Source organism: Orussus abietinus, unplaced genomic scaffold (genome assembly GCF_000612105.2).
Source record: "Orussus abietinus isolate OABI.00-Male unplaced genomic scaffold, Oabi_2.0 scaffold166, whole genome shotgun sequence".
NCBI classification, from domain to species: domain Eukaryota; kingdom Metazoa; phylum Arthropoda; class Insecta; order Hymenoptera; family Orussidae; genus Orussus; species Orussus abietinus.
In genome coordinates, this window is record NW_019394316.1 from 166,760 (window position 1) to 193,767 (window position 27,008).

The following is a 27,008-nucleotide window of genomic DNA, read 5'->3' on the forward strand; positions in this document are numbered from 1 at the left end:
GACATTAGAAAACGGCGCCTATTTACAAAAAGTTAGTGAATTTCTAGACACTGTAAGACCACTGATAGCGTAGTACTGGGCCGAAAATGTGTATAATTCCGACCAAAGAGGATTTCAGCTAGAAATTCATTCGGGACGGACATTATCATATGAAGGAAAAAAAAGAGTGGAATGTGTTGCCCAATCAATTTCGTCGACAACACATAGCTACACAATGCAACCAATAATTTCGTGTGATGGACGTTTACTATCATGGCTGTTGGTAGTGTTCAAAGAAGTAAGTGGCCAATTCGGATCGGTCGTGGAAAAAACATTGTTTCGTCCACAAAATATTTTTCCTTTGGCTTGGAAGTCTGGCAAGCTAACTGAGGAGGAAAGACGCCTTGAACTTATTCCTTTAATTTATTAACTTGTATACTAGTAATGATTAATGCGATTAAAAAAATTGTAGAGCATTTTAAAACGTGGTTGAAGGATGTCCTCTATCCTAACATTGGTCAACAATGCGTTCTTCTGCTTGACTCCTGGAGCGGACATTGCAGCGATACAATTGAAAAAACGAAACCTGCCGACAAAAACATTGTGGCAATGATGATACCAAAGGGAACTACTGGTCGAATCCAACCTTTAGATGTCTATGGTTTTCGAGTATGGAAAAATTTTGTAAGGCGTTTTTTTGATATTGACCTTTTACATAATTATGACGTTAACCTTCATTTATGGAATAATATCATAAAATTGCAATCACTCGTTCATAATCAATTGTCTTCTCCTAGATATAAAAGCCTGTTTCAATATGCATGGTATAAAAGTGGTTATATCGATGAAAGATTAGAAAACTTCCCGAACCCGGTTAATTTTGCCTTTGAAAGTTGTTCAGTTATGAAATGTAATGTTTGTGGTGCAGCATCAATGATACGGTGTTCTTGGTGCAAAAAAGCATTTTGTATAAAGCACTTTTTCCACGAATACCACTACTGTAATAGATATGATCAGTAATATTAAATAATCTCCTGCTTTATAGAAAGATGTAAAAATTATTCTCTTATAACTTTCTGTTGATTAATTTCAGAATTAATATTTATACGCACACTCTTCTTGAATGTACTATTCTCGTACCTAAGGTATCGAATATCGCTGACTCTATTTTTTCGTAACAACAGTGAAAATCCAATTTTATCATTTCACCACGGAGATTGTATTACTAGTTGGAAACGGGTGATGACTGCATCGTCGAATCCGTTGTGAAACAATTTTAGCCTCTGAAACTATTTTTTAATCTATTTATAAATAATTGCATGTTATGAAAATCAATGATATTTTGAAGAATTACCACGTTGACACGACTTATGTTCGATGAATTGGTCACGATGTAACCCAATAAAAGTAGTCGGGATATACCCTAATACCACCTACATTCATTGTTTACAACCGTTGCGTAAATGTTTATTGGCAAAAAGCAAAAAACACGTATTTCTTAATTTTTTGCGAGCAATCACATCGCATAAGTGGAACTGAAGTAGGAGTGTTTGTTTAATGGATATTACAAAAAAATGTCACCTGTAGGGTAGTTCACCCCCTTGAGGGGGTGCAACATTGTTGAACAATATTGTGTTGTCACCGTCCTTATATAGAATACGTTTATGCAAAGTTTCGTCGAAATCCCTCGACTGCTCCTACGAAAAATATTTAAAAAACCGATTTTTCGCTAAACTTTGGGGGGTTGTTTCACCCCTTAAATGTGGACCATTGCAGATATAAAAAAATACGTGTCTCTTAGATTTTTGTATTGTTCAACATATATGAAACTCAATGAGGCGGACACTTGGGAATGTTCCCTTGTTAGCCCATCCCTGTTCTAAGCCCATTTGATCTAAGTTGGTAAGGCAAATCTTCATACAGTTGGCCCAGATCGATAAAATAGGGTCCTCTTCTATACCTAATCCAAAAATCTGAGCTCGGCACAGTTGCATTCTCCCTCTCGTCCTGAACCGAGACAATATTTTAAAGTTAACAAGAAAATGAAAAAAAACTTAACCTAACTTATGTTAAATGATTGTCAGAGGGACCTTTCTACAGGTTCCGATATCTCTCATTGTGATGGGGCAGGGCTGCCACGTCGTAATACTGACATTTGGCTGTAGAAACTTTGAAAGATGTTTATAATGTTTATACTAAGTCGCAAAGAATGTAACTTACCCCAAATTTACAAAGGGCTTACAGAGTTAAAAGCGCTTTTAAAATATACGAATGCATCGTAAACTTTTGTTTCGGATGACGTAGATGCAGCTGAATCAATGTGCTAAGTATGAAGAGGTAGTCGGTGCAACCTACGACAACCTGAGTGGAACTCTGATAGTAGGCCAGTCAGCAGACTATCACAGATTATTTGTATAAAGATTTGGGCCACACTATTAATCAGCATAGTTCGAAAGGGAAGTTCGATCGTCTTTGTTATGAATCACGGTCAATATCCGATTGTCTTGCGTTTGGAGGACGGTTTCAGAAGTCATGATTATATTAAAGAGAACCTCTAGGTACAAAATCTAATTTTGAGGCAGAACTTTGTAAAAATTGTAGGTAAGGGGCTACGTACACCTTGATGCGTTAAAAATAGTCAATTTTTTAAAACATATTTATTCGGTTATACAACTTTTTAACAATATTCCCTGCAAATTTAATTCCGAAATTCGTAAAATTAACGAAGTTGTAGCCTATAACATGCAGATATGTGCGAGGGCCTAGCATGCAAGCCAAGTGGCTAAGCGGCTTTCTTAAAACTACATTTTTAAAAATAGTACCTAATATATATGGAGAACTAATGGACCGATTCAATTGAAATTTCACTCAGATTTATTAATACAATTATCTACTTATGATAGGATTTAAAAAAAAATAATAGTTTTTTTGTTATTGATAAAAACATCGTTTTTCACTTGAAAATCATACCTACATTTTCAAATGGCCGCCATTCTCGGAAAAATCCAATTTTTTTTAAATAGGCTGCGACAAAAAGTTCCCTTTTATATGTACTTTAAGAAGATATTTTCATTTTTTATTTGAGATGAAAACTGTCAGAATTATGATGGGCACCGCAGAAGCCCTTATTACCGAACAGATACTACGTGATCATATGCATGCGTTTTATGATATTTATTTATAAACATTTTATCGGACACATAAAAGCATTAACTAAGCTTGATTTATAGATTTTGTAATAAAGCAGATGTGACAAAGAATTCCCAATTTTGTTTTCCCCCTACTTCTATTCATAGGTTTATGAAATTGCTGTTGCCCTTTAACACGTTGACTGCCAAGCGCATTTTACGTGGTTTGTCCCAGGCGCGAACATAAATGTATTTGTATGTGTCGCCGGTCACCGGTGACCCCCATGACAGTCAACATGTTAATGTCGTCTGTGCCGGCTGCTTTGCCTTTTTTACATTTCTTTAAACTATGATATAGGAGCTTATATTCATATCGAGAGAGGGATAGGCAATCGTTGGAAACATGGTCTGATCCTGGAGTTTTATTGAGTGCAGGATTACAAGATATGTTTGCCAAGTCTCCGTCGTGATAAGATTAGCCTTATAAAGTGTTTTTCTATGTTTATTAATGATTTTTCAGTATCCAGCAGAGTCGCGATACTCAACAAATAAATCAATCATTTTGTTGTAGAAACATTGTTTCTCTACAGCTAGGAGGTTCTGTACCGTTTCTTTGCACTAAAGTAGCGGCGAAAGCCTTTGGTGAGGAGTTACTTTTACGAACCTGCAACTATGCTGTGCCGTGACAGGCGCAAGGTCTTCACGGGTCTGAATAGCAGCCGGTCTGAGACGCCCCGTAAGGTGCTGTCGACTGGGCTGGGACTAAGTTCTTAGGCAGCCGAGCACCGGAATTCCCAGGTGCGCGTGCGCGCACCTGGCGCCCTTAACCCTTTCGGTACGATCGCCGGATATTTCTGGCATCCATGTGACAGCCCGTATGCACGCGCTGTGAGCATTTTCGAAGCGGCGCCTCGTACAGCGGGAGTGCCTCGGCGTACAGAGCGCTCGTACCGAAAGGGTTAAAGAAAGTGGAATTCCGGGCAGGTCCAAGTCCGGGCTTGACCCCTACCGTTATCAACATTCAGGGCGTAGAACTGTTTGTCGACCAAGGAAGGTCAATTCCCGTCGCAACATATAATATGGGCTCTCATCATAATTATTACCTGATTCTTTTGCTTACATAATATATTAAGAATTCAGGCTGTAATTTAGTAAACGAAATTTTTCTTTCCTCTGACGTTACCTTGTTATGAGTCACCGATGATGGTGAACATCAAATAATTTATATTGAATGATATTACGATTAAGAAAAATATGCACAAATTCCATAAACTTATCTAACTTCAGTCACGATCAACTGCTTGTTAAATAGGCTTCAATCTCATGCTCTGGTTGGTAGTTATGTATTAATTAATGTTTTTGAAAACTTTGACATATGCCCAACACTTAACAGTATAATCCCACACTCCTGACACCAACACACTTATCTAGTGTCTAACAGCTGTCCCGTTATATACAGAAAAGAAAGAAGATGGTGCCGCCTAGGGCGGATAAATATATTTGTCAAAATATTTTTCTGCTAGAAATCAGGCAATATATATCATATTTCATAAATCAGTGACATGATATCTATCAATATTGAAATATCGCAATGGAATAAAAGTTGATTTATTTAGTCTCATTAAAAATAAATCATTATCTCAAAGTATATGTGCGTGCGTGGGTCTGCTCGGGTGCACGGGTCTGTCTCCGTGTGTATGCAGCTATGTGTGTTTCCATGCGTATATCCGGGTGTGCGCCTTCGTGTATTTAGGTGTACATGTCTCTCGCTCTCTCTCGCTTTCTCGCGCTGTCTCGCTCTCTCTCGTGGGTGAGGCTGTGGATGAATTGATACGTGGGTGGGTGAAGAGGGCACGAGAGAGCAAGAGGGGTGCAAGAGAGCGAGAGAAGAGGAGATAGTGACGGGGTGGTGAGAAAGGGTGAGGCGACGATAGATGGTAGAAGGGGGAGGATGTGAGTGGGCGTGAATGGATGAGAGGAGGTGACTGAGTGTGAAAAAGGGTGAATGAGCGTGAGAGAAGAAGAGAAAGCGAAAGGGAGAATAATTAAAGAAAGAAGACGCCATCTAGCGAGAAAACTTGGAGGTGCATGTGCGAAAAACAGCGATACTGAATCTCAAATAATATCTCAGCGTACTTGGAGACTTGCATATATTATGGAATATCTCTGCGAAAAAAAATGTAGATCACTTGAATTTAAGATGAATGTACTTCATAGAATATCCTGATTAAGAAACACTGATAATACATGAGTTTCGAAGCATTTATGAATTAGATATTGCAGGTCTAATAGCCGAGCCGAAGAATCGCCTTATAGACTGCTTATGTGAACCGTATGGACTGTGAGTCGTTAGGGGTAAAGAAACATCGGTCGAGCTCTCTCGTACAACATGTTTCCTGTACAATACTTGACAACGATAGTTGAGTCTCTTGATACCTACGTACACTGAACTCCGTCGATGGTTTCCTCCTGTCCGCTCTGCCCTCTCCGGCCGCGCAGCGTACAAGCGGCGAGAGCAGCGTGGAATTTGATTCGCCTGAGGAGCAGAATGGATTTCCTAAAGAAAATAAATATTTATAAACAAAAACAATTAATAAAAATTATTTAAGTATTATTGTGGAGTGTCCCTGACCCACCTAACGTAGTTTTTGTTAAATGATAATTTACAGAATTTTTNTTGAGAGACATAAGACCCGCGAGAGAGCAAGGGAGAACGACGTCCCGGAAGGAACGGGGTGTTACGTCCCATATAACCCACCCGATAGATTATCTCTAGCTTTAAGTACTAATGAGTTTTATTATCACTCGTTGGAGCTGAATCACGAGCGTCTCGCGTATTTAGGCTAAGATCTTATAAACTGTAAAGGGAAATCGGAAGACGGCGAACTGATATCAATTTAGACAGCATGACAAACCGATCGATTATCAAACTAAAGATATCGATGTTTAGACGTCTTGAAATCTCACTCCATCGATTAGGTCACTGAAAGGAAGACGAACCCCTTTAAAAGGGCTCATGTCTCAAGAGCGCGAATTCAGTTCAGTTTCAGTTCCAGTTCAGTTCAGACGAGTCCATGCGAATACGTCCGCAGCATCATCCAATTCCATTCTCAAAGTCAAGTGTCGATTCAAAAAGATCAGTTTCTTCTATTGGTGGATTATATTAAATCCAGGTAGGCCTACATCTTGTTTCCCTAATTAAGCTTGTATACTTGTAATTTAATTAACTATATACGATTTTTTCCTTAATAACACTAATATCTTTCTTCTAAACCTTATCTATTATATCGTTATTGTTTTATTCTATTTGTAATAAATGCTTTATTAAGAAATTCAAACCGCTTGTTATTTTCTTTTTCCACATTAGTGGTCCAATTTCTCCTAATTCGTTTGGCCCATATCGAATTGGCCTACTCGGAATCCAATCGTCAGTCGGTCATATAGTTCGACTGGCAGCTTTTCAACTTGCCGATCCTAACCCAGAACCCCAAGTAAAATTAGTCCAAATAGATTAGACGAGCTGGCCCATATATGAATTCTCTGACAAACGTTACACATGGAGCGTAAAGGGGAGGAGGGGGGTGAGTCATTCGGAAAACGTTCGAGTCCGTCGACACTCAGCCTCGGCGGTAGCACGAGGACGGAGGCTCGGTGCGGAAAGGGGACTGCATACTTGTGTCTCTCTATATTCGCCCTAGAGGTCGTGTGTCCGAGTGAGATATTTGATGTACTATCCGTCTCATAGAACAGAGACAGATTTATGCGTCCGGGCTTCGAGTCCTGACCAGATAACACTTTCGCGTGGCGTGGCCGGCACGACTCGGCCGCCGACTAGGGGCTCAAGGGGTGTGGCGTTCTCGTTTGCTCCTACGGGTGGCATAGGCCCCTGGCTTCCACTACCACTCTCAAGACTCCTGTCTCAGGCCTTCCACTCCCTGTTGTGAGGGTCTCAGTATCGGCACCCGATAATCGGATTAGCATGGATGTCTCCACGCCGGCGAGTAAGACTCTCTCTCTCTACCCCGGGCTGCGGTCTCGTCCCATCCGGAGCGGCGTTCTCCGTTGCTCTCTCGCGGATCTTATGCCTCCCGACGGCGTTCTCACTTTCCGTCGTTCACCCTCGGGCCTTATCGCCCCTTCCTTCTGCGGCTCCCAAAGCGGATTGTCATTTTGCAGCGACTGCGATCAAGTAATTAACAGAGGTAATGGAGGATCAATTCCTCCACAAAAAATGTCGTCTCGAATTAACTGTGCCATCTAGTCGTAATGTTAACCCTGCGTTGTCCATGCCTTTTTCGGACACGTAATTTTATGACTTGTATTTGTATTTAAAATGCAAGTAAACAATTTAATTTCATCTGTTTTTGCCAATGTGGCTATTTCGAGTTACACGTGATGTTTAACTTTTTCGAGAGTTGATTCAGTTGATAGAACAAGTATTATTCTGATCGATTCTTTTCTGATATTCTCATTTCTCTGGAAGTGTTTAATTTCAAACGGAAATAGATTCAAAATCTATTTAAAATTGGAAATCCATAATAGTTTATTGTTCTTATTTCAAATACGAAATGGAAATGGGGTTTTACGTTTTGGATACCTATTTCGAATGAAATCAACTTGTAAGAGTTACTCCGATTTGCGTTTATAAAAACCTCGGATAAGAAATGACTTTCTTATGTTTACGGGTGCTCATTTATATGTTCATTTAATGATTTACAGGTGTCCATTTATTCGACGAATACGAAGAATGGTGTAGAACGTAAATATATAAGAGACATGAAATCACGATTTCGTTTCTATGTCCAATAGTTGATGCATCGTAAATTTTCCTACGGTATTACACTGTATATTGTATCGTGGTGGGTGCATGATGCCCCCTCACGTTACGGGGAATCAAGTCCATCGGAGGTTGGGCTTGGTCCCCCGCACCCTATATTTAGAATATATTAGACGGAGGAGGTCCTCCGATTACCTCTTAGAGTTCGATGCTACCGGTCAATACTCAAGAAAAAATCCCACATGTCCTTTTAATGCTACGTAAGACCAGGTGGGCTACGGGAGATAGGTTGAAATTGATATCGGGAACTCTCTTTTCTTTTCTCCTCTGTTCGATGGACACCCCTCCAGTGTCGAACCTAAGAGATATTGGGGGAAAAGCCAATAGGGCAAGATTAATAATAATTAAAGTCTTGAGAGAATTTTAGGAACAAAAGTTACCTGGCCGGGGACCGGCGAGCGGCCGATGAGGAGGGACGGGCGCCGCGCGCGCGGGATGCAGCGTCGGCCCGAAGCACGGCGTAACCGGCCAGGAAGGACCCCGTAAGGGGGGTCCGGCCAATCACGGGTAATTACGCCGCATTTGCCACTGATCCTCGGATGGCCTAGATCCGGCTCTTATGAGCGATCCGAGGTGCGTGCCCCGGGCCAATGGCTGAAGCTTTGGAATGTACCGGCCAATCAGATGGGTCATCGGGTGGGGGAGGTGGCCGGCGTCGCGTGCCCGGCTCGCACGTGTTGCCGGGTAATAAAAAATAAAGGGAGCCTAGCTCCTTCTTCGTGTCTGGACCACTGACGAGTGAGGACGTGCCGGCCGAAGTTTGAGAAGCATAGAGATTTTGAGAGTGAGAGTGAGAGTGAGAGTGAGAGAAAGAGAGAGATCGAGAGGAGACACGAGCCTCCGTTGAAATTTAAGGTATTGGCCATACGGCCTTGAACATTTTTTGTTGATTGTAATGAGGCGTACGGTCTCTGTCTTATAGGGCCGCGCCATTTTTGGTAAATGTAAATTCAGTGACCGGTAGCAGCGAGGAGGACGCGATCGCGACGTATAATAAGTAGCGTTTTTTAGACCGGGAACCAGCGACCCCGAATAGTGCGAACCGCGAGTGTAGATTGGCGAAGTAGATTCCAGTGATTTAGCGTCGCCCGGTGGCGACTGCCGCCCATTCCGCGAGTGATAGAGTTCGGGCGTCGAGCTTTGGGACGGAAATCACGTCGCAATATATATTTAGAAACTATTTTTTTAAGCTAAGATAATATTCTAACTTCGGTTCAGTGAATGGAACAATTGAATCGCTAAGAAACTTGTTAACATTTAATAAAACATGTTTTATTATATTATTTAAAAAATGCTGTAAATTATCATTTAACAAAAACTACGTTAGGTGGGTCAGGGACACTGCACAATAATACCTAAATAATTTTTATTAATTGTTTTTGTTTATAAATATTTATTTTCTTTAGGAAATCCATTCTGCCCCTCAAGCGATTCAAATTCCGCGCTGCTCCGGCCGCTAGTATGCTGCGCGGCTGGAGAGAACAGAGCGGACAGGAGGAAACCATCGACGGAGTTCAGTATACGTTGAAATTCCTCGAAGGCTTCTATCAGAATCTGTTGGGTTGTACGAAAGTTCGTGCTAATTGTTGAGATGCAGCATTAGGATTTAAAAATCGGAACGAACTTTCCTGGCAAACCAATACATTCAAATCGAATTTTTGCAAAACTCTGAGGGGTGTTCTGACTCCTTAAATATGGACGTTTGCTGATAAGAAAAAATATGTGTGTATTAGTTTTTTACGCTTATTCAACTTATGTGAGAACGAACAAAGTCGGTGGTGGACACGCGGAAATATTTCCTTGTCAGTTGCTTTAGAGAAAATAATTCTCCTTTAATCGGTAAATAATAAAGTGTACTCGTAGTTTTCATCATCTACTCTTTGGTATAATGATATCCGTCCACGATATGTACTATCAAATGACGGCAGTGGTGCATGTCCTTAATTCATAATGAGCCATGTTATGATATCCTCTAAAATTATTTTTTTATTTTTTTTTTCAGGACTTGGAAAACTACATTCTGGAACTGATTCCGACATTACCACAACTCGAAGGCCTTGAGAAATCGTTCCATTCATTTTATGTTTGTACCGCAGTAAGAAAGTTTTTATTCTTCTTAGATCCTTTGCGAACCGGTAGAGTTCGTATTCAAGATATTTTGGCATGTAGTTTTCTTGACGATCTTTTGGAACTACGTGATGAGGATTTGCCTAAAGATTTACAAGAAGCAAACTGGTTTTCTGCACCATCAGCACTAAAAGTTTATGGCCAGTACCTTAATCTAGACCGTGATCACAATGGCATGTTAAACAAAGGTGAATTATCTGGGTAAGTATCTTACTTTTAAAACAAATTTTTTGCCCAAGGAAAAAGAAATATGAAACGAAAAACTTTGTACTTCTGAAATGGGAGAGTCATGAGACTGAGTCTCATCAGCTGAAGTTATTACTTTGTTACGGGGCGGCCGAGCGGATGCGAGGCCGGGGTAATTCAGATGGAGATTACCCAAATCTTGCGCGTAACAATTATTTTAAGTTTGTGAGGAGATTGATCCGAGCGGCTAGATCAATTCCTCTAGAGTGATCTAGGGGAGTAAGGAATAAAAAGGGGTGCGAACGAATGGCAATGTGGCTAGTGTAGTGACAGTTTGCGTTTATTCGTCCGTTAGGTCTGAACTACAATCAGCTGGAAGGGCACCCGAGGTGCCTTGACCTAATTTTCTCTGGGTTACTATGCTTCCGCGTCGCGGTGGTTCAGGTGTCGCGATAGCGCACTTTAGCGGCGGCAGGTTACTGGATGCCGGAGTGCTGATGCGGCAATTTCTTATTGTTCTAATGGCGGTCTACGCGTGATTCTGTCTCGCGATGCTGAGATTTCGAGCTCAGCTGTTTAACGGAAGTTGATGGATTCTTAATCTATTCGGTTGACCGGAGCAAGGCATGGAAATCGCGATAATGGTTAGAATTTGATTGGGAATGAGGGGTTAAGAAATAATTTAAAACGAAATGAGGATGAGTCGAGCTTGCGAACGATCCTCTACCTGGCTTGATCAGCGGCCGGATTCGGTGACAGTCTCTTTTGATTGACCCAGCCGGATGACTGTGCGTGAACACCTTCGTCCCGTGACGTGCCCTAGGGTTGGAGGTCTCCTAGAAGCCTCCCGTCCAACGGAAGTCGCAGTGCCGCCGTCTGGTCCTGACTCGGTGGTTGGACAGCTCGCAGGATAGTGGTCCTTGGCAGGGAGTCCGGCGGTCTCGGTCTGTGACTCGCTAGGAACGGAGTACCGGGGACCAGGAGCTCCACTGGAAGTTTCGATGATACTTGACTGACGTGTAGCGTAAGAACTGACACTGACTTATGACAAATTGACTAAAGACATGATGTCTTGATCGGACTGCTGGCTTTATTGGCAGGATGTTCCAATTGGTGGGGGTTTCCTAGAGTCCAGGTGAGGGTGGCGTTTCTGAGTCGTGCTGATTCGTTGCGGAGTCATCAGGTTGTTCTCCCCGGGTCGGTCGAAGCCTTTTGGAGCCGTTTGGCCGATGAACTCGTTGGATCCTTTCACAAGAGTTTCCTAATCGCGTTTCCGTGTTCGGATTTCCATGACTAGCTCTGGTGATTGGAAAATAGGGGTTTTCCCTACGTTAGGGTACGGAAGGCGCCTACGTAACAACTTACAAGGAAGGTATTCCAGGTCGATCTCTTCGATTTGATTTCTTTTATAATGTTATAGTATACTAAAAACTAAGCGACACGTATTTTTTTTGTATCTGCCATTAAACACTTTAAGGCGGTGAGACAACCATCCAAAGTAACGCATGTCACGGGGCGATTTGGCAGTGTTATGTCGCACGTAACGTTCCCTGCGCGTGCATCGGCCCGCGTATCGAACTAGCTCGGGAGGTCCAAGATTTTTCTTCTTCAAAGTAATAGACTCATCGAGTCTAAAATTCGTTCTTTTCAATCCAAACAATCGAGGACCCCCCATTTTAGTTCTCATGACAGGCTGTCGCCACGCTACGTAAATAGTAGATAAGTCGAAAGAGATCTCGAAGACCTCGAGCCTAGCTGCTCCCCGTAATATTCAAAATATTTAAGAAAAGGGGACCCGGCAACGACGGATACCACCCCTGCACGGGTGACCTCGTGAGTCCCGGCAGAACGATGACATTAACAATCTATTCCCAATAAAGTAAACATTAACTTCCGTCTCCCGAGGACACTTCTCCCACATTCTTCGCTCCGAACCACTTTTCCTAAAAACATATTCTTCAACCCGTTCCTCCAACAGGAGGTTTTTCCTAATCTTACTCCTCTCCCTAGAACATATTCTTTAACTCCTTCCTCAAATAAGAGATTTTTTCCTAACCTTACTCCTTTCCCTAAAACATGGTTTTAATTCTTTCCTCCAATGGAAGATTCTTTCCAAACCCCACCATCGGGGACTTAAGTCATTTTCATGCCTCACTGCCGGAATAAGCTACTTGAAGAATGCAACGTTCCTTCAACGATTGAAAAAAAAATGAAATTTCTTGAGTTCACAACATTTAATTTGCAATTCTAAGGTACATGAAACAAAAAAACCAACGGTGGTTCTTGATTCAACCCCCCCCTTCGCTAAGAAACGTACCCCTATACAGAAACGATACATTCCACCGACCATCAAACGTACCACACAAACCATGCAGTCTTAATCACCAAATTTTTAATATACTCCCCGGAAAATGATAATAAATGATCGTGCAAACGGAGAAAAAAATTAATTATCCGGAACCGACCGTTCATCCCCCATAACCGCACCGGCGTACGCCCTCACGTCGCAGTTAAGGTCTTGTGAAATTTAAACCGTAACATGTTAAAAATTTGGCGATTAAGTCCTCCTGGTTTTTGTTTTACAGGACATTACCTGTGACGTGAAGGTCTACACCGCCACGGTTATGGGGGATGAACGGTCGATTCCAGATAATTATAATGCGTTAACGTTAATTTGCGACTTTACGTTGAATAATTTTAAAGCAGCTATCGACGCCGGTTTCATCATTCATGATAAAGATTTACGCAAGTGGGCCTTACAAGCCCAGAAAGAAATAGCCCATGAAGATTTCCGATTTTCAGCTTCAAAAAAATGGCTAACCCGATTTACGCACGCACACAGAATCGTATCTAGGAAGATCAACAAATGTGTCACTAGAAAAACTTCAGAAGATGCTGAACGGTTAAAAGTGAAGGCAGATGAATTTGTGGCTCATGTTAAACACGATATAGCAAATTTTGGAATTCAATATGTTGCGATGTGGTTTTCTTCACAATCAAGGGCGCTCAATTTCGATTTTTGTTGTTTAATGTAAAACTCTTTAATATCCTAATTTCGTATCACACTGGTTAGGTACCAGCCGCCCGTCGGCGGCCCTAAATTCTAGATTCTACTTCAACAATTTTTGCGCGAACTTCGTGGGTTCCCGGCCGTAACGCGGCTACTTATTATACGTCGCGGCCGCCACTCGCGAACGCCCTCGCGAGTTTCGCTATTCGCAATTCCCCCTAAACTTCACTCGCGAATCTTTGCTCTACGAAGTCATGGATCTTTCTCTCTATTATGCGGCGGATTTTCCCCTATAAGTTTGCGCGGATCTTCCTCAAAGAATGTCGCGGATCGTCCCCTAAGACTTACTTGGGAGCGGGAGGATGTTCGGTGACTTCTTTTTGAAAGCTTTGGTGGCTTCTTTGGGACTCGTCGGTCACTTTCTTTTTTTTTGTCTCAAATTGGCGGTGCGCACTCTTGACTCGGCTACGGCAATCCTCGGAATGACCGCAGGTCTCGGCACGCACGCGGTGCCGGGTCCTTTTTCGGCAGTCTCCGGGGCGCGGATTGGCCGGGCGGCCTCGCGAGCGGAGCTGTGATTAGCTCCGGCCCGGCGGCGCCGCGTCGGCCGACCAATCCTCCCGCGTCCCCAGGGCAGCGCGACGACGGCGACCTGTGCCTCGCCGCGTGCGACAGGACTGCATGAGCGGCCTAAAATTCTGATACTACTTCAGAGCCGCATGGGCGAACCCGAAGGCGTACAGCCCTTTAAGGCCGTAGCCTTATTCTTCCGAACATCTTCTCTGTTCGAATCGCCTGGAGTCGATCCCAATCCCATACAAAACCCTTCTTTCCCATAGTTATCCCCTACTATATCCCTTAATAAACGTTCGGGCGTTCGCTAGTGACGCTTACGCGCAACTTATTTGCTCTAACGGTATATACGGGTCGGTAGCTACTCCTTCCTCTTCGAGGACACGATTTCCCTTTAATGTGGGGGAGCTACCGATCCACCGCATTACAATACCCCTCACCTAGACAGGACGTCCGTTTCATAGCAAATGCCAACTCGGGCAGGTGCACATCCCAATCTCGGTGGTCTTTTCCAACAAATGTGGAAATCATAGTTTTCAATGTGCGGTTCGCCCGCTGTGGAGCTGGCGAACCGCACATTGCCGGCAGATTTGCCTGCGCATGGTACAGTGGAGTCATAATATGCGTGATGCCCAGAAACTCCAGTCGCTCCGTCACTTCCCGGTTGGCGAACTCCGTCCCGTTGTCCGTAAGCTGGAATTGTGGGCAACTCCAGCGGTTGACCACTGTCGTCTCAAAGGCATCCATAATGGTTTTGACGGTTGCCCTTCTCAGGGCCACCACCTCGACATATTTAGTGAAGAGGTCCTGCATCACTAGTAGGTACCTCCTCTGGGCCCGGCTTGGACGAAACGGGCCCATAATGTCAGCCGCCACGACCGACCAAGATCCCTCCACATGACGTTCCCTCATCAGGCCGGCTGGCCCCCGTTGCATCACTTTTTGCCGCTGACATTCCTGGCAGCCCCGCACAAACCAGACTGCATTGCGATATATCCCTGGCCAATAAAAATCCATCGCCAGCCGGTGATATGTCTTCTCGACGCCTAAGTAGCCGGCTTGGGGAGGGTTGTGAGCATCAGCCAAGGCCCTGTTCCTGAGTTCCTTGGGTAGAACCAACTTCCACCCGTTCAGGTTAGTCATGGCGGGGTCAATCAACGGATCCTCCCGCTGGCAGTATAACTTGCCCTCTTCTACCTTCCAGGAGGGATATTTGCGAGACATCTCCCTCACATTATCCTTGCGGGCGACGTACCACGCGTCGGTGGTATCCCCTAATGCCTCTAGGTACGTCAGTTCGTCTTCGAACTGACGGGATAGAGCATCTGGAACCACATTGAGAGAGCCCTTCCGGTGCACGATTTCCATATCGTATCCTTGCGTGGCCAACGCCCAGCGCGCTAGCCTTCCAGTGGAATCCTTCAGATTACCTAACCATCGTAAACTGTTGTGGTCCGTGACTACCTTAAATTTAGTATCTTCTATGTAAAGTCGCATTTTCTTTGCGGCCCACAGTACCGCCAAACATTCCTTCTCCGTCACCGTGTACTTTCTCTCCGCCGGAGTAAGCGCATGGCTGGCGATAACGACAAGGAATAAGGATAACGTCAAGAAACCGATCCAAATATTGCCGCTGCTCATTCGTGGCAATGGATATCCCTGCGCATGCAGGGTGTAGTGGAAATGCGGGGGGGAAAGGTCTGTCCTTCCCACAATGGGTGCCATTCTCCGTCTGGCGTTGCCCATTTCCCGCTCCTATAATCCATCCGAATCTGAAATGCCATTAAGAAATCCATGCCCAATATGCACTCTTGACAGAGTGTTCTCAGAATAGTGAAACTTAACGTTTTCCTCGTTCCCCCTATTTTCAATTCGAGAGCGGCTTCGCCTTCGCTCTCGGCCAAATTTCCATTAGCTACCCGCATCTTTCTCAGTACGGGGCGGATAGCTCCCCTAAAAACCTCGACAAGCCTAGGCCCTATATAGGATTTGGTCGCTCCTGAGTCCACTAGGGCTGGTATCGGCTTGCCTTCTACCAGGACCCACAGGAAACAACGGGGGTCCTTGTCGGCCTCGCACAGTTGCCGCAGGCCTCCAACCGCTGCTAGCTATTCCCCTATGGTTTGGGTCCTATACTTGTCTTCAGAGGGAGGGTAGACCCTTCCTACTCCCTCCCCGCCCCCGTCTTCTACCAACTAAAACCCGTTTTTCCCACTTACGGAGTGTACAAATCCGTTCAAAGCGGATTCCAGCTAGAGATGCATTTAGGAAGAACTTTGGCTGTCGAAGGAGAGAAACAAGTACAGTGCCTAATCCATTCAGTTACATGTACTGCCCATAGTTACACAATACAACCGCTGATATCAGCCGAAGGAAAACTCTTATCACCTCTCTTTTTGGTCTTAAATAAGCAAAGTGGCAAGTTCGGGCCGGTTGTAGAACAAAATTTATTCAGACCTGTTAATATTTATATAGCGTTATCAAAATCTGGAAAACTTACTTCAGGGATAAATATAACATTATTATTATTTAACATTCTTGTTCACAAAAATATACCTTAAGCCGCATTCATTTCTTTTTATTTACTTCAGATTACTTTAAAACTTGGTTGGCGGAAATATATTTTCCAAATGTAGGACAAAGCAGCGTGTTATTAACCTTTTCGTTACGGGCGCTGACTATAGTCGGCATCCACGCAACAACCTGTGTGTACGAGCGCCGACTATAGTCGGCATCCACGCGACGACCTGTGTGTACGAGCGCCGACTCTAGTCGACAAAAAAGATCATTATATTTCTCATATAATGCGAAGAAACAGTTGTTATGTAACTCTTAAAAAAGTATACACACAAGCGAATGCCAAGGTGACGTTGAAAGCCGTAAGTGTGGACACCGAAGACTACCGACGTCCAATATTCACACTTTTCGGCGCGGTGTCTCGTTTAGTGGCGTTATACCGGTGGAGCGGAGTGCCGTAACGAAAGGGTTAATTGATTCATGGAGTGGTCATTGTCCTAGAGTAGTAGCAGAAAGTACACCTCGAAACAAGAATAATATTCTGAAAATAATACCAACAGGGACGGCCGAAAAAATCCAGCCTCTGGATGTATACGGTTTCAGAATTTGGAGAAACTTAGTATGGCACTTTTCAGATAGCGTCATCCTAATGAATCACGATATTAATCTACATTTAAGAAATAACATTATTAAGCTGCAATCTCTGATCCATAATCAATTATCATCTCCGCGATTCATTAATTTTTTTAAATGCTCTTAGTATAAATCTGGATACATTGACGAAAAACCAAAAGAATTCGACAATCCACTTGATTTCACTTTCGGAGATTTTTGCAAGACGCATTGCGAAATCGAAGGCTGCTCAAACATTGCTGTTATTCGATGTTCGTGGTGTAAAAAATCTTTGTGCTTTAAACACTTTTTGGACGACTATCGTCATTGTTCAACATTCGAAAATTAATAAAATTTTGTTTATAATTTTCATAACGATATAATAATACAAATAAAATGTATTAAAATTCATTCAAAAAGGTACTTTACCTTTGTGCCCGATGATTTATTTTGTAAGCATGTAACGATAGAACTCGAGGGCGCGAGTTAGATGGCAACCTCGCGCGCCGCGGTCCACGTTCGGGTCTCTTCCCGCGACAGTGGCCCGCTCGGAGCGTTTGAGTATCCGAGGGGTAATGCCTGGGTGGAGTAAGATATTCTCAGGTTTTGGTAACAATAATAAAGTTTATTGGTTGTACATCAGTTGCCGGTCGGCGTCAGTTGCTTCAGGTCTGAAAGTAAAACATTGGGAGCAAACCGGATACAAACGGGATCGTACTTAATGCTAATTGTTTACAATATGAATTATATGTTAGCTGCGGTAATAATTCTAACCCTATTGTTCGAACTCTCGTCTCGCCTCTTGTCGGATTTATCTTCGGAGATGCGAATTCGCGCCTATAGTGATTCGAGGTCTTGTCCTGCGAATCGGATTTGAAAGTTTAGGCGGGTTTCCTCCCTTCCTACGACTCTGACTTGCTCTATTTTCCCGGGCCTCTTATAGTGCCCGGGAGGCTCGCGCGCTTGCGAGAGAGCGCTGGCCGTGGGTTGTTGCGCTTGCGGGAACCGGTCGCCGGGCTGCGGTGCCCGGCCGTAGTGCTGTGCGAGTCGTATGGCTCGGCCTCGGGCGCCCTAGTCCGAGGCACACGGCTCGTTACAAGCATTTGATGATACCGTGGGAAAATAAAAAAAAACGTTAACAATTCGAAGCATTTAGGGGTAGTTACTACGGCCAATATTTTTTTTTCGGGAAAATCCAAAGACACGTATTTCCTTCGTGTTCATACACAATATATTTTTTTCCAGATTTTTAGACGAATTTGATCATTTTTTGCATAAACGTAATCATATTTATGGACGACGCACCCCTTAATTTTTTTTTTATTGGAGAAAATTATATTTATCATCTCTCGTTATGCGAAAGCTTTTCCAGTTGAATTGGTTAAAAAATGTCATGTTCTTGTGGGTGAAACTGCCAAATCACCCCATGACATGCGTTACTTTGGATGGTCGTTTCACATCCTTAAAGTGTTTAATGGCAAATAAAAAAAAAATACGTGTTACTAAGTTTTTAGTCTACTATAACATATTATAAATGAAATCAAATCGGAGAGATCGACTTGGGATACCTTCCTTATTAAGTAGTGACTTGCAGTTAGTGATTATAAAATGATGTCCTATTTCGTAACTTTACATATTAATGGAAATTTTTTGCATGTTTATCTAAGGTACGGAACAGGTACTTTGACAGATGTATTCCTTGAAAGGGTGTTTCAAGAGTGCTTAACATACGAAGGAGAGATGGACTACAAGACATATTTGGACTTCGTCTTGGCTCTGGAAAATCGACAGGAACCGCAAAGTTTACATTACTTCTTCCGGATATTAGACATCAATACCCGAGGATACCTTGATACTTTCTGCCTCAACTACTTCTTCCGGGTATGCAAGGTTTTTTCATTTGATTTTCTAATTCTCATGTAATGTTATTATTATACGTAGAATAAAAATTCGAATGATTAGCTAAGAAATATTCTTCTGTTAAAAAATAGTATAAGATCAAAATATTGGGTGATATTCCGAAAAGCGCACACCGTCTATTATATTTAAGCTTCGTATGACTACATATTTCAGCCCGGTGATTACGAATGCAATAGTAAAAATTGGCGTATAGTCCTTGTAAGGTGGAAATAACCACAAATAATTTGTCCACTATTTTGTTACATTGTTTGAAATGGTACAAGGTTAAAAAAAAATGTTTCTTTTGAGTGTATGACGTCCGGACCGCCGGCCGTTTCGTGGTTTCTTCGTCCGGTGCCTCGAGCCGCTCGCGAAATACCAAAAAGAAAGTCTAACAAAACGCGATAAATACTGCGAATTATCCGACTCGAGAGTAATTACTTACACGCCTATCCAAATCTACACTCGACTCTAAATGTTATAAGAAATGCGACCCGTCCGAAAATCGAACACGAATTGAAAATTTTGCCCATGACTCGAAAGCTAATCGATCGTGACGGTCGCCGAGGCGGCGAGATCGTTCGAGCCTAGTATTAGCGATGAATTCCGACGTCTCCTAGAAGTCCATTGCTTGGTTCAATTCGGGATATCCAAAATAGTTCACATGCATCGCCTGGCCGCGTTACTGCGCACAAAAATTAGTTTGACTGAAATATCGGTGAAGGAGGTGAGAAGGCGGCCGGTTTAAAAGACCGCAGGGTGGGAACGAGCCTTCGGCTCAAGGAAAGTGGTGAACGGTACCTAACTAACTGAGTAGAGAATTAGGTATGGACTAGGTAAAACCATTATACAAATATATCGGGTCTTGAGATAAGAACCGAGCACTTTTGAGCGAAATCGCGCAGACTTATTTCAGACAAACTTATACCAGCGGTAGAAATAACGCAAGAAAAGACGGGGGAAGTTCACGGGACTTCTAGAAAATGTACTTAAAATTGCAGGATCATTATATTTTATTAATATCTAATAGCTATCGACGATAATTACGAAGAATTTTTTTTTCAATATAAAACAGATTCTCAGATTCGTGCACATACGTGCACCAATACCTTAAATTTATATTCCCCGGGTAAGTATTTCATTTTTTTGTAAAAGTAGATGTTTATGTTTCCATGTTTCAATATTTTATCTCACCAAATGTTGACACTAATTATAAAAATAAAATTCTGAAATATGAATCTTGTATATGTTTATTTGTGTGTCAAAAAATATTCAGATATGTATATGACATACTACTTCTTATGTGTAAGAAGTATCAATTCTATGTTCATTCAATATTTCGTTCAATATATTTCGAATATAAAAAACTGACCAAAACTACATTCATCCTATGTTCAAAAAATATACATAGCACATAAATCTATATCCTATTAATATTGAAATATTTTCAAAGAATATTCTATGAACCTTTGTGCTATGCATTTGTGCTGTCTGGGCATTTAACCGATGCAGGTGAAAGAATTACAATAGGAGCGAGCCCGCGTAGTACGCACACAAGGAAGAGTATAGGTATTCCAACGCGATGTTGTACGAACGTGAGCACAATAGATAGTGGGTGGTAGTCCCCCATGTGAGCCGAAAAAAGAAAAGAGAGCACGCTACTACCCCAATCCTGTTTGCCATTCAACCGCTGTAAGAGAAACAATGACGGACGGAAGGACCTCAGGTAGTACGCTGCGAGAGAGATCGCGGGTAGCTCAAACCATTCATATCGTATAAGCATAAGTGCGATGGACAGTAAGGCGTGGCCTCCAGTTTTCTTTGATGGAGGAAAGGAGAGCGCATTACTACTCCAACCCAAGGGCAAGAGAATGACAGGTACAGGAGGTGTGGCCACGGGAGTTGGCATACTGATCCTGTGAGTGCGAGACAAATAAATATAATCTGCGACGGTGGTGCTAGCTGGTGAATGGTGGAGTAACTCTCCAATTTTTCAAAGTTGCGGTAGTTTCCGCCACGGACACTTTGCCCTATAGCAATAGGCTCCTAGGAAACGTCGGAATTCATCGGTATTATCCAGCCTAGCTCAGAGCACACGCGCCAAGGTTTGGAGAGGGCGGGGTAATGATACGTCTGGGTGGGTGGAATTAAGTGAAAGAGTTTGGTGATGAGATATTTATTTATTTATTTATTTATTTGAACTACGTTAAAGTGTTACAACTTAGTTTGGAATAATTAGAACTTCCTTGATACGTACGCCCGGGCGCTGTCGTTGTTTTTAGTAATTGGGAACGAGTCGCCATGCAAAAATTGGTTAATAAGATCGCCACGTACTCCTCGCCTTTTCTTTAGGTTTAGGAACAATCTGATATAGAGGGGAAGCTAGACCAAGACCCGCGTCCTCTTGTAGTTTAGGAATAATAAGGTTCAGATATAGAGGGGAAGTTAGATCAAGCCCCGCACCCTCCTATATCGAAGGGATAGTAAGGAAGGATTCAGGCAGTAAAGCTTAGGTACGATTAGAGATGGTGTTAATGTTAGTTAAATTCTACCTTAGTATTAATAAGTAGGAAAGAAATAAAATTGAATTTACTATAAATTATTTTGATTCATTAAAAGGAACAGATTGTCTAAAGGAGGAGATTAAGGAAAATATACATACATACTTATAAAGATGTCTGCTGCGATGGTTTTGGAGTTCGCGACTACGTTTTGAGTCGATCGCGGATGTCGAACTCACGAACCGAACTAAAGCCATGGAACTTTTGGATTGTGAAAGAGACTAACAAGGAAACAATCCTTAATCTCCCACCCCGATTTCGATAATTTTTATATATGTTGTAGAACTAGAAAATTTAAGGGACACGTATTTTTTTTACGTGTTAAGATTGATATCTAAGGGGTTAAACAACCCCTCAAAGTTTGATGAAACGAATCGATTTTTTTTTTTTCATAGAAGCGCTCCACGGATTTCAATGAAACTTGGCCAAATATAGCTCGTGTAAGGAGTATCCAGAAACAATACCATTTTACATGGTTGCACCCCCTCGACGGGAGTAAACTACCCTTATCAATAATTTTTTTTTTCGGCGACAAATGATCTGATCGAAATAAATACTGCGTACCGTCAATGCTTGCTTCGAATAAGAATTTACGTGTTTTTGGGTTCTTTCCGAAAAACCACTATTTGACACTATAATTGTTAATCAAGGGCAAGCAGTGTTTTTTATATAAACACTAGACGGATTCACATGAAACACGGTACGAATATATTTCGTGTTGTTAGGATCCATAAACGGTACCGTCTGATACGAGAGCATCCCTCTAAAGGGGTGAACTACCCTTGAAAAAGAAAAAAAAAATTTTTTAAGACAATTCATTAGACTGAAATAGAAATTTCACGACGATGATTTTTATGGAAAATAAGGGTTCATATGTTTTTAGTTTTTTTTTCAAAAACTAATATGTAACGTGGTAAGCATATTTCAATGACATACAGTACTGCAATACCGTATCTCTGTCCGGTCGTGGCGTAATCATTTTATTCAAGCATCTATATCACAGACATTGTTTTCACCGAAATTTCTTTCGGTCCGTACACAAATGATCATTCAATCCACAAATACAAACCTTATCCTACATAAATTACCTCGCAATACATTGTACAACGTGAATCTATAAAAATACTCCAAGAATTTTATTTCTGAAAAGCAAAGATATACATTGGGAGTGAATGTATCGAGACATATAGTGTAATAAAGATAATTTTTACGTAAATTTATATCATGGTTCATATTCATGACATTAGTGATGGTCGTCGAAAAAGTGTTTGAAACAAAATACCTTTCTACCCCAAGAGTATCGTATTATTGGTATTGAACCGCAAACTGCACATTTCATAACCGATGTTTTTTTGAAGGCAAATTCGACTGGACTCTGGAAACTCTCTAACCTTTCATGGACATATCCAGTTTTTAACCAAACATATTGGAAAAGGCTTTGATATCTAGGAGAATATAATTGATTATATACGAGTGATTGCAGTTTTATAATATTGTTTCACAAATGAAGATTAACATCGTAATTGTGTAAGAGCACGTTGTCAGAGAAATGTTTCACAACATTTTTCCCGACTCTCAGACCATTGTTACAGGGCGGCCGAGCGGATGCGAGGCCGGGGTGATTCGGATAGAGATTACCTGAATCTTGCGCGTAACGAATATTTTAATTTTGTGAGGAGATTGATCCGAGCGGCTAGATCAATTCCTCTGGTGCGATCTAGGGGACTGAGGATTAAAACAGGGGTGCGAACGAATGGCAATGTGGCTAGTGTATTAGGATAGTTTGCATTTATTTATCCGTGAGGTCTACATTCCAATCAGCTGGAAGGGCACCCGAGGTGCCTTGACCTAATTTTCTGAGGGTTAATATACTTCCGCGTCGCGGCGTTTTGGGCGTCGCGATAGCACGCTATAGCGGCGGTAGGTTACTGAACGCCCGAAGTGGTGACATGGGAATTCATTGCTGTTAGAATGGCGGACTACGCGTGATTCTAATCTATCTCGCAATGCTGATATTTCGATGTCAGCTGTTCGAAGGGAGTTAATGAAATCTTATTCTATCCGGTTAACCGGAGCAAAGCATGGAAATCGCGATAATGGTTAGAATTCGGTTTGATCAGAGATGGGCGGTTAAGAAGTAAACTATAATTAAATGAAGAGGAGTCAAGCTTGGGAAGGATCCTTTACCTGGCTTAATCAGCAGCCAAATTCAATGACACTCTCCTTTGATTGACCCAGCCGGATGACTGCGCGTGGACACCTTCATCCCGTGGCGTGCCCAAGGGTTGGAGGTTTCTTAGAAGTCTCCTGTCCAACGGAAGTTGCAGTGCTGCCGTCTGTTCCTGACTCGGTGCGCTGGAATCACTGGAGTATCGGATGGCACTACTGCGGCTCGTAGGATAGATGGCCTTCGACAGGGAGTCCGGCGGTCTCGGTCTTTGACTCGCTAGGAACGAAGTATTGAAGACCAGGAACGCCACTCGGGATCATCGACGGTCGTCGACATGGACTAACTCGAAAAGACTAACTGGACTAACTGCTATGAACTACTGACTAGAAGGCTAAAAGCGTCACTGGTTTGGCGGTTGTCTGTTTTATTGGTAAGTTGTTCTAATTGGTGGAGAGTCCTAGGGTCCAGGTGAGGGTGGCGTTTCTGGGTCGTTCTGATGCGCTGTGTAATCATCAGATTGTTCGCTTCGGGTCGATCGATGAATTTTGAAGTCGTCTTGGCCGATGAACTTGACGTGTCAGGGAGCCTATTTACGGATCTTTTCGCAAGAGTTTCCTAATCGCGTTTTCGTACTCGGATTTCCATGGCTGGTTTCCGGTGATCGGAATGCTTTTTCGTATATTACGGTACTAAGGGTTCCTGCTTAACATTTAACTCCCGAAATTCAGGCAGTGGGGCATGCAAATGACTTAAGTCCCTGATGGTGGGGTTTAAAAATTGGAGAACCAGCAAGGTCAATGAAATAATAAAACAAAAGTTTGCGATAGACGATTCCATCGGGAGATTTATTCCGTGAGCGGGACCCTACCACAGAAGCGCGTCACAACATCATGACGGATTCTACGCACAGAGTCGAGACGGGAAAACTAAACGCAGGGGACCAGAAAATTAACAGGACCAATTTAAAAAGATGGCACACGCGTCTAAGAAAATCGAACATCCCGGTGGAAGTCCGAACAGGGTACAACACCCTAGCGAGAGGACCTCTTACGTGCCCCCTAGGACCTCGGGAAGAGCACGGTGCCTCCGGTAATTATGCAAGACGATAATCGGCACCGGCTCGCTGTATGGTCCTTCACCTCCCACCCATTCCGTCCTGCTCGAAGGCAGCCGCGGTAATAATTTCGATAGTAATTTAAGGAACAGAAAAGTACGGTACGGGGCACGATATAATTGTGCGGGTGTGAGTCTCCCCCCGTCGCAATTTTCCAGTATAAAAACCAACGAACACCTCCCATGGCCCTTAACAATCTCGGAATTCGGAAGTCGGAACACACGGGCTTTGCTCATTGGACGGTATAACGCTCCGCGAAGAGCAGCATCCCAGATCGAACCGTCGTTCGGCACTTTACTTGGTCCCCCGGTTCAACAGAACAACCAGGTGGACGGCGATATTAGACGGCGCAGACCAGCCGTGAACATTTAGAAATTGCGGAATACTCTAAAATGCTCAAAAGCCGGGATCGAGAATTAACGGTTATTCGGACACGAAACGAATTGGCGGCGATAACGGTTCGGAATCAGCGCACGGCGCGGACAATGTGAGCTATGGCGGTCTAAGAGGCCCCCTGGACAGGTTCGGGCTCGCTGGTAGGAAGTTCGATCGGAAGGACGGTCTCGCTCCTCTCTCTCTCAGCGACAGCGCTGCTACGTCTCTTCGGGATGATTGTCATGGCACCCTTCGGGATGTATCGGAAATGAGGCGCTGCCGCTGACGGGACGGGACGACGGAAGTTGTGACCGATTCGGTAGTCCCTCTGGCAATGCCGGTTACGCCGGAAGATCCTGCGTTCCGGCGCCGATGTCCTCCTAGTGAACCTCGCGGAACTTCTTACCGGGCACCGATCTGCCACCTCGCCTAGTTTAAATGGGTCACTAGGCCGCCTAATGAGGGCGACCGCCGACTGATGGCAGCAGGACCCTCGAATTCGGGGCCCTTCACGCTTTCCGTAAACCTCTGAAAATCATCACGCGCCGATGGGCCCGGCGACTATGCTGCGCTGAGTCTGCCGCAATTTTTCATACTTTTTTAATACAATAAACGTCTTAAGACTAATGACTTTTTTTTCCGGGAGGAAAAACCTTTAAAAGGTTCTCTGTGCTGGTGTTCAGACGCACAGGGATATGTGGGATTTTTACCCACTAAAAAACCTCCCTTGTGCACTTCCAAAGGCGCTTCGGAACCGCGTTAAGCATTGCCTCTGAGCGCCCCGCGTCTTGGTATGAGCTAAGCTTCTTCTTTAGCCCGCTTTTCTTCTTCATCCTTGGTCTTTAAGATGCAGCAACACATTGCATTGATGGCCTCCCAGCTCGCTGCGTCCTGGAGCATTGTTTCCACCATGTTTGATCTGTTGATGGGTCGGCCAATTTTGATCTCAGCTATCTGTCTTATGTCGTTCCATCTTGGGCAATGGAATATCGTGTGTTCCGCGGTGTCACTTGAGGGGCAGTAGACGCAAGAGTCGTTGTCTCTCTTGCCAATTCTCAGAAGATTGCTCCCGAAATTCCCGTGGCCGCTTAGGGCCTGGGTCAGGTAGTAATTGACATCTCCGTGGCTTCTAGAGGTCCACGCGTGGAATTCCGGGATGAGCATTTTGGTCCATGCCCCCTCGTTAGCCCTTTGCCAGCGGTTCTGCCACCTCTCCATGAGGCACTTCCTGTTGACAATTTTCGAGTCGCTATCCGCTCCATGATTGTAGTACCGTTCTTTGGCAAGCAAGTCGATTGGCGGGGCTGGGGCGATAACATGCAGGGCCATGGTGGAAACTGTGGGGTACGTACAGCAGACCCTTATCAGCGCTTTCCGTTGTGTCTTCAGCAGGCGTTGTCTGAGCCTACCGGTTCTGAGGGCTTCGGCCCATACGGGGGCAGCATAAAGGAGTATGGAGGTCCCGTGCTGAGTAAACGCCGGACACAAGTTTTAGGGCCCCCTATCCTGGGCATTAGCTTGCGTAGGATCATGGCCGTACCTTCGGCTTTTACGGCGGCGTTGTCTACATGGTATTTTCACGAGAGCCTGTGATCAAGGTGTACGCCGAGGTATTTGATAGTAGTGTTGGCGGTCTTCACGTTGCCCAGGATGTCCACTGCCATCTCGCGCACATGCTTCCTACCAGTAAGGGCAATAACCTCTGACTTCTCAGGTGCGAGTTCCAACTCGTTCTCAGTCATCCAGGTATTGATCGTCGAAATCATCGCCTCAGCTGTCGCCACCACACCGTCCTCGTTAGTGTCAATTACCACGACAATTAGGTCGTCGGCGAAAGCAACCAGGCGGCAGCCTGAGTTGCCAGGGAGATTCTCGAGCTCCAATACGCCATAGTATAGGACATTCCACAGTAGTGGCCCC

The 27,008-nt window shown here is 43.5% G+C and overlaps 1 protein-coding gene across 1 annotated transcript in view; it reads left to right on the forward strand.

The window, feature by feature from the left end:
• LOC105696047 (serine/threonine-protein phosphatase 2A regulatory subunit B'' subunit gamma) overlaps positions 1 to 18,892 on the forward strand; it is a 51,499-nt gene extending 32,607 nt beyond the window's left edge. Inside the window, exons 4-5 of the mRNA XM_023431747.1 lie at positions 9,947 to 10,272; positions 18,637 to 18,892. Of these exons, the coding sequence (XP_023287515.1) occupies positions 9,947 to 10,272; positions 18,637 to 18,892 (582 nt within the window). The remainder of the gene's footprint in view (positions 1 to 9,946; positions 10,273 to 18,636) is intronic.
• Positions 18,893 to 27,008: the final 8,116 nt, after the last annotated feature.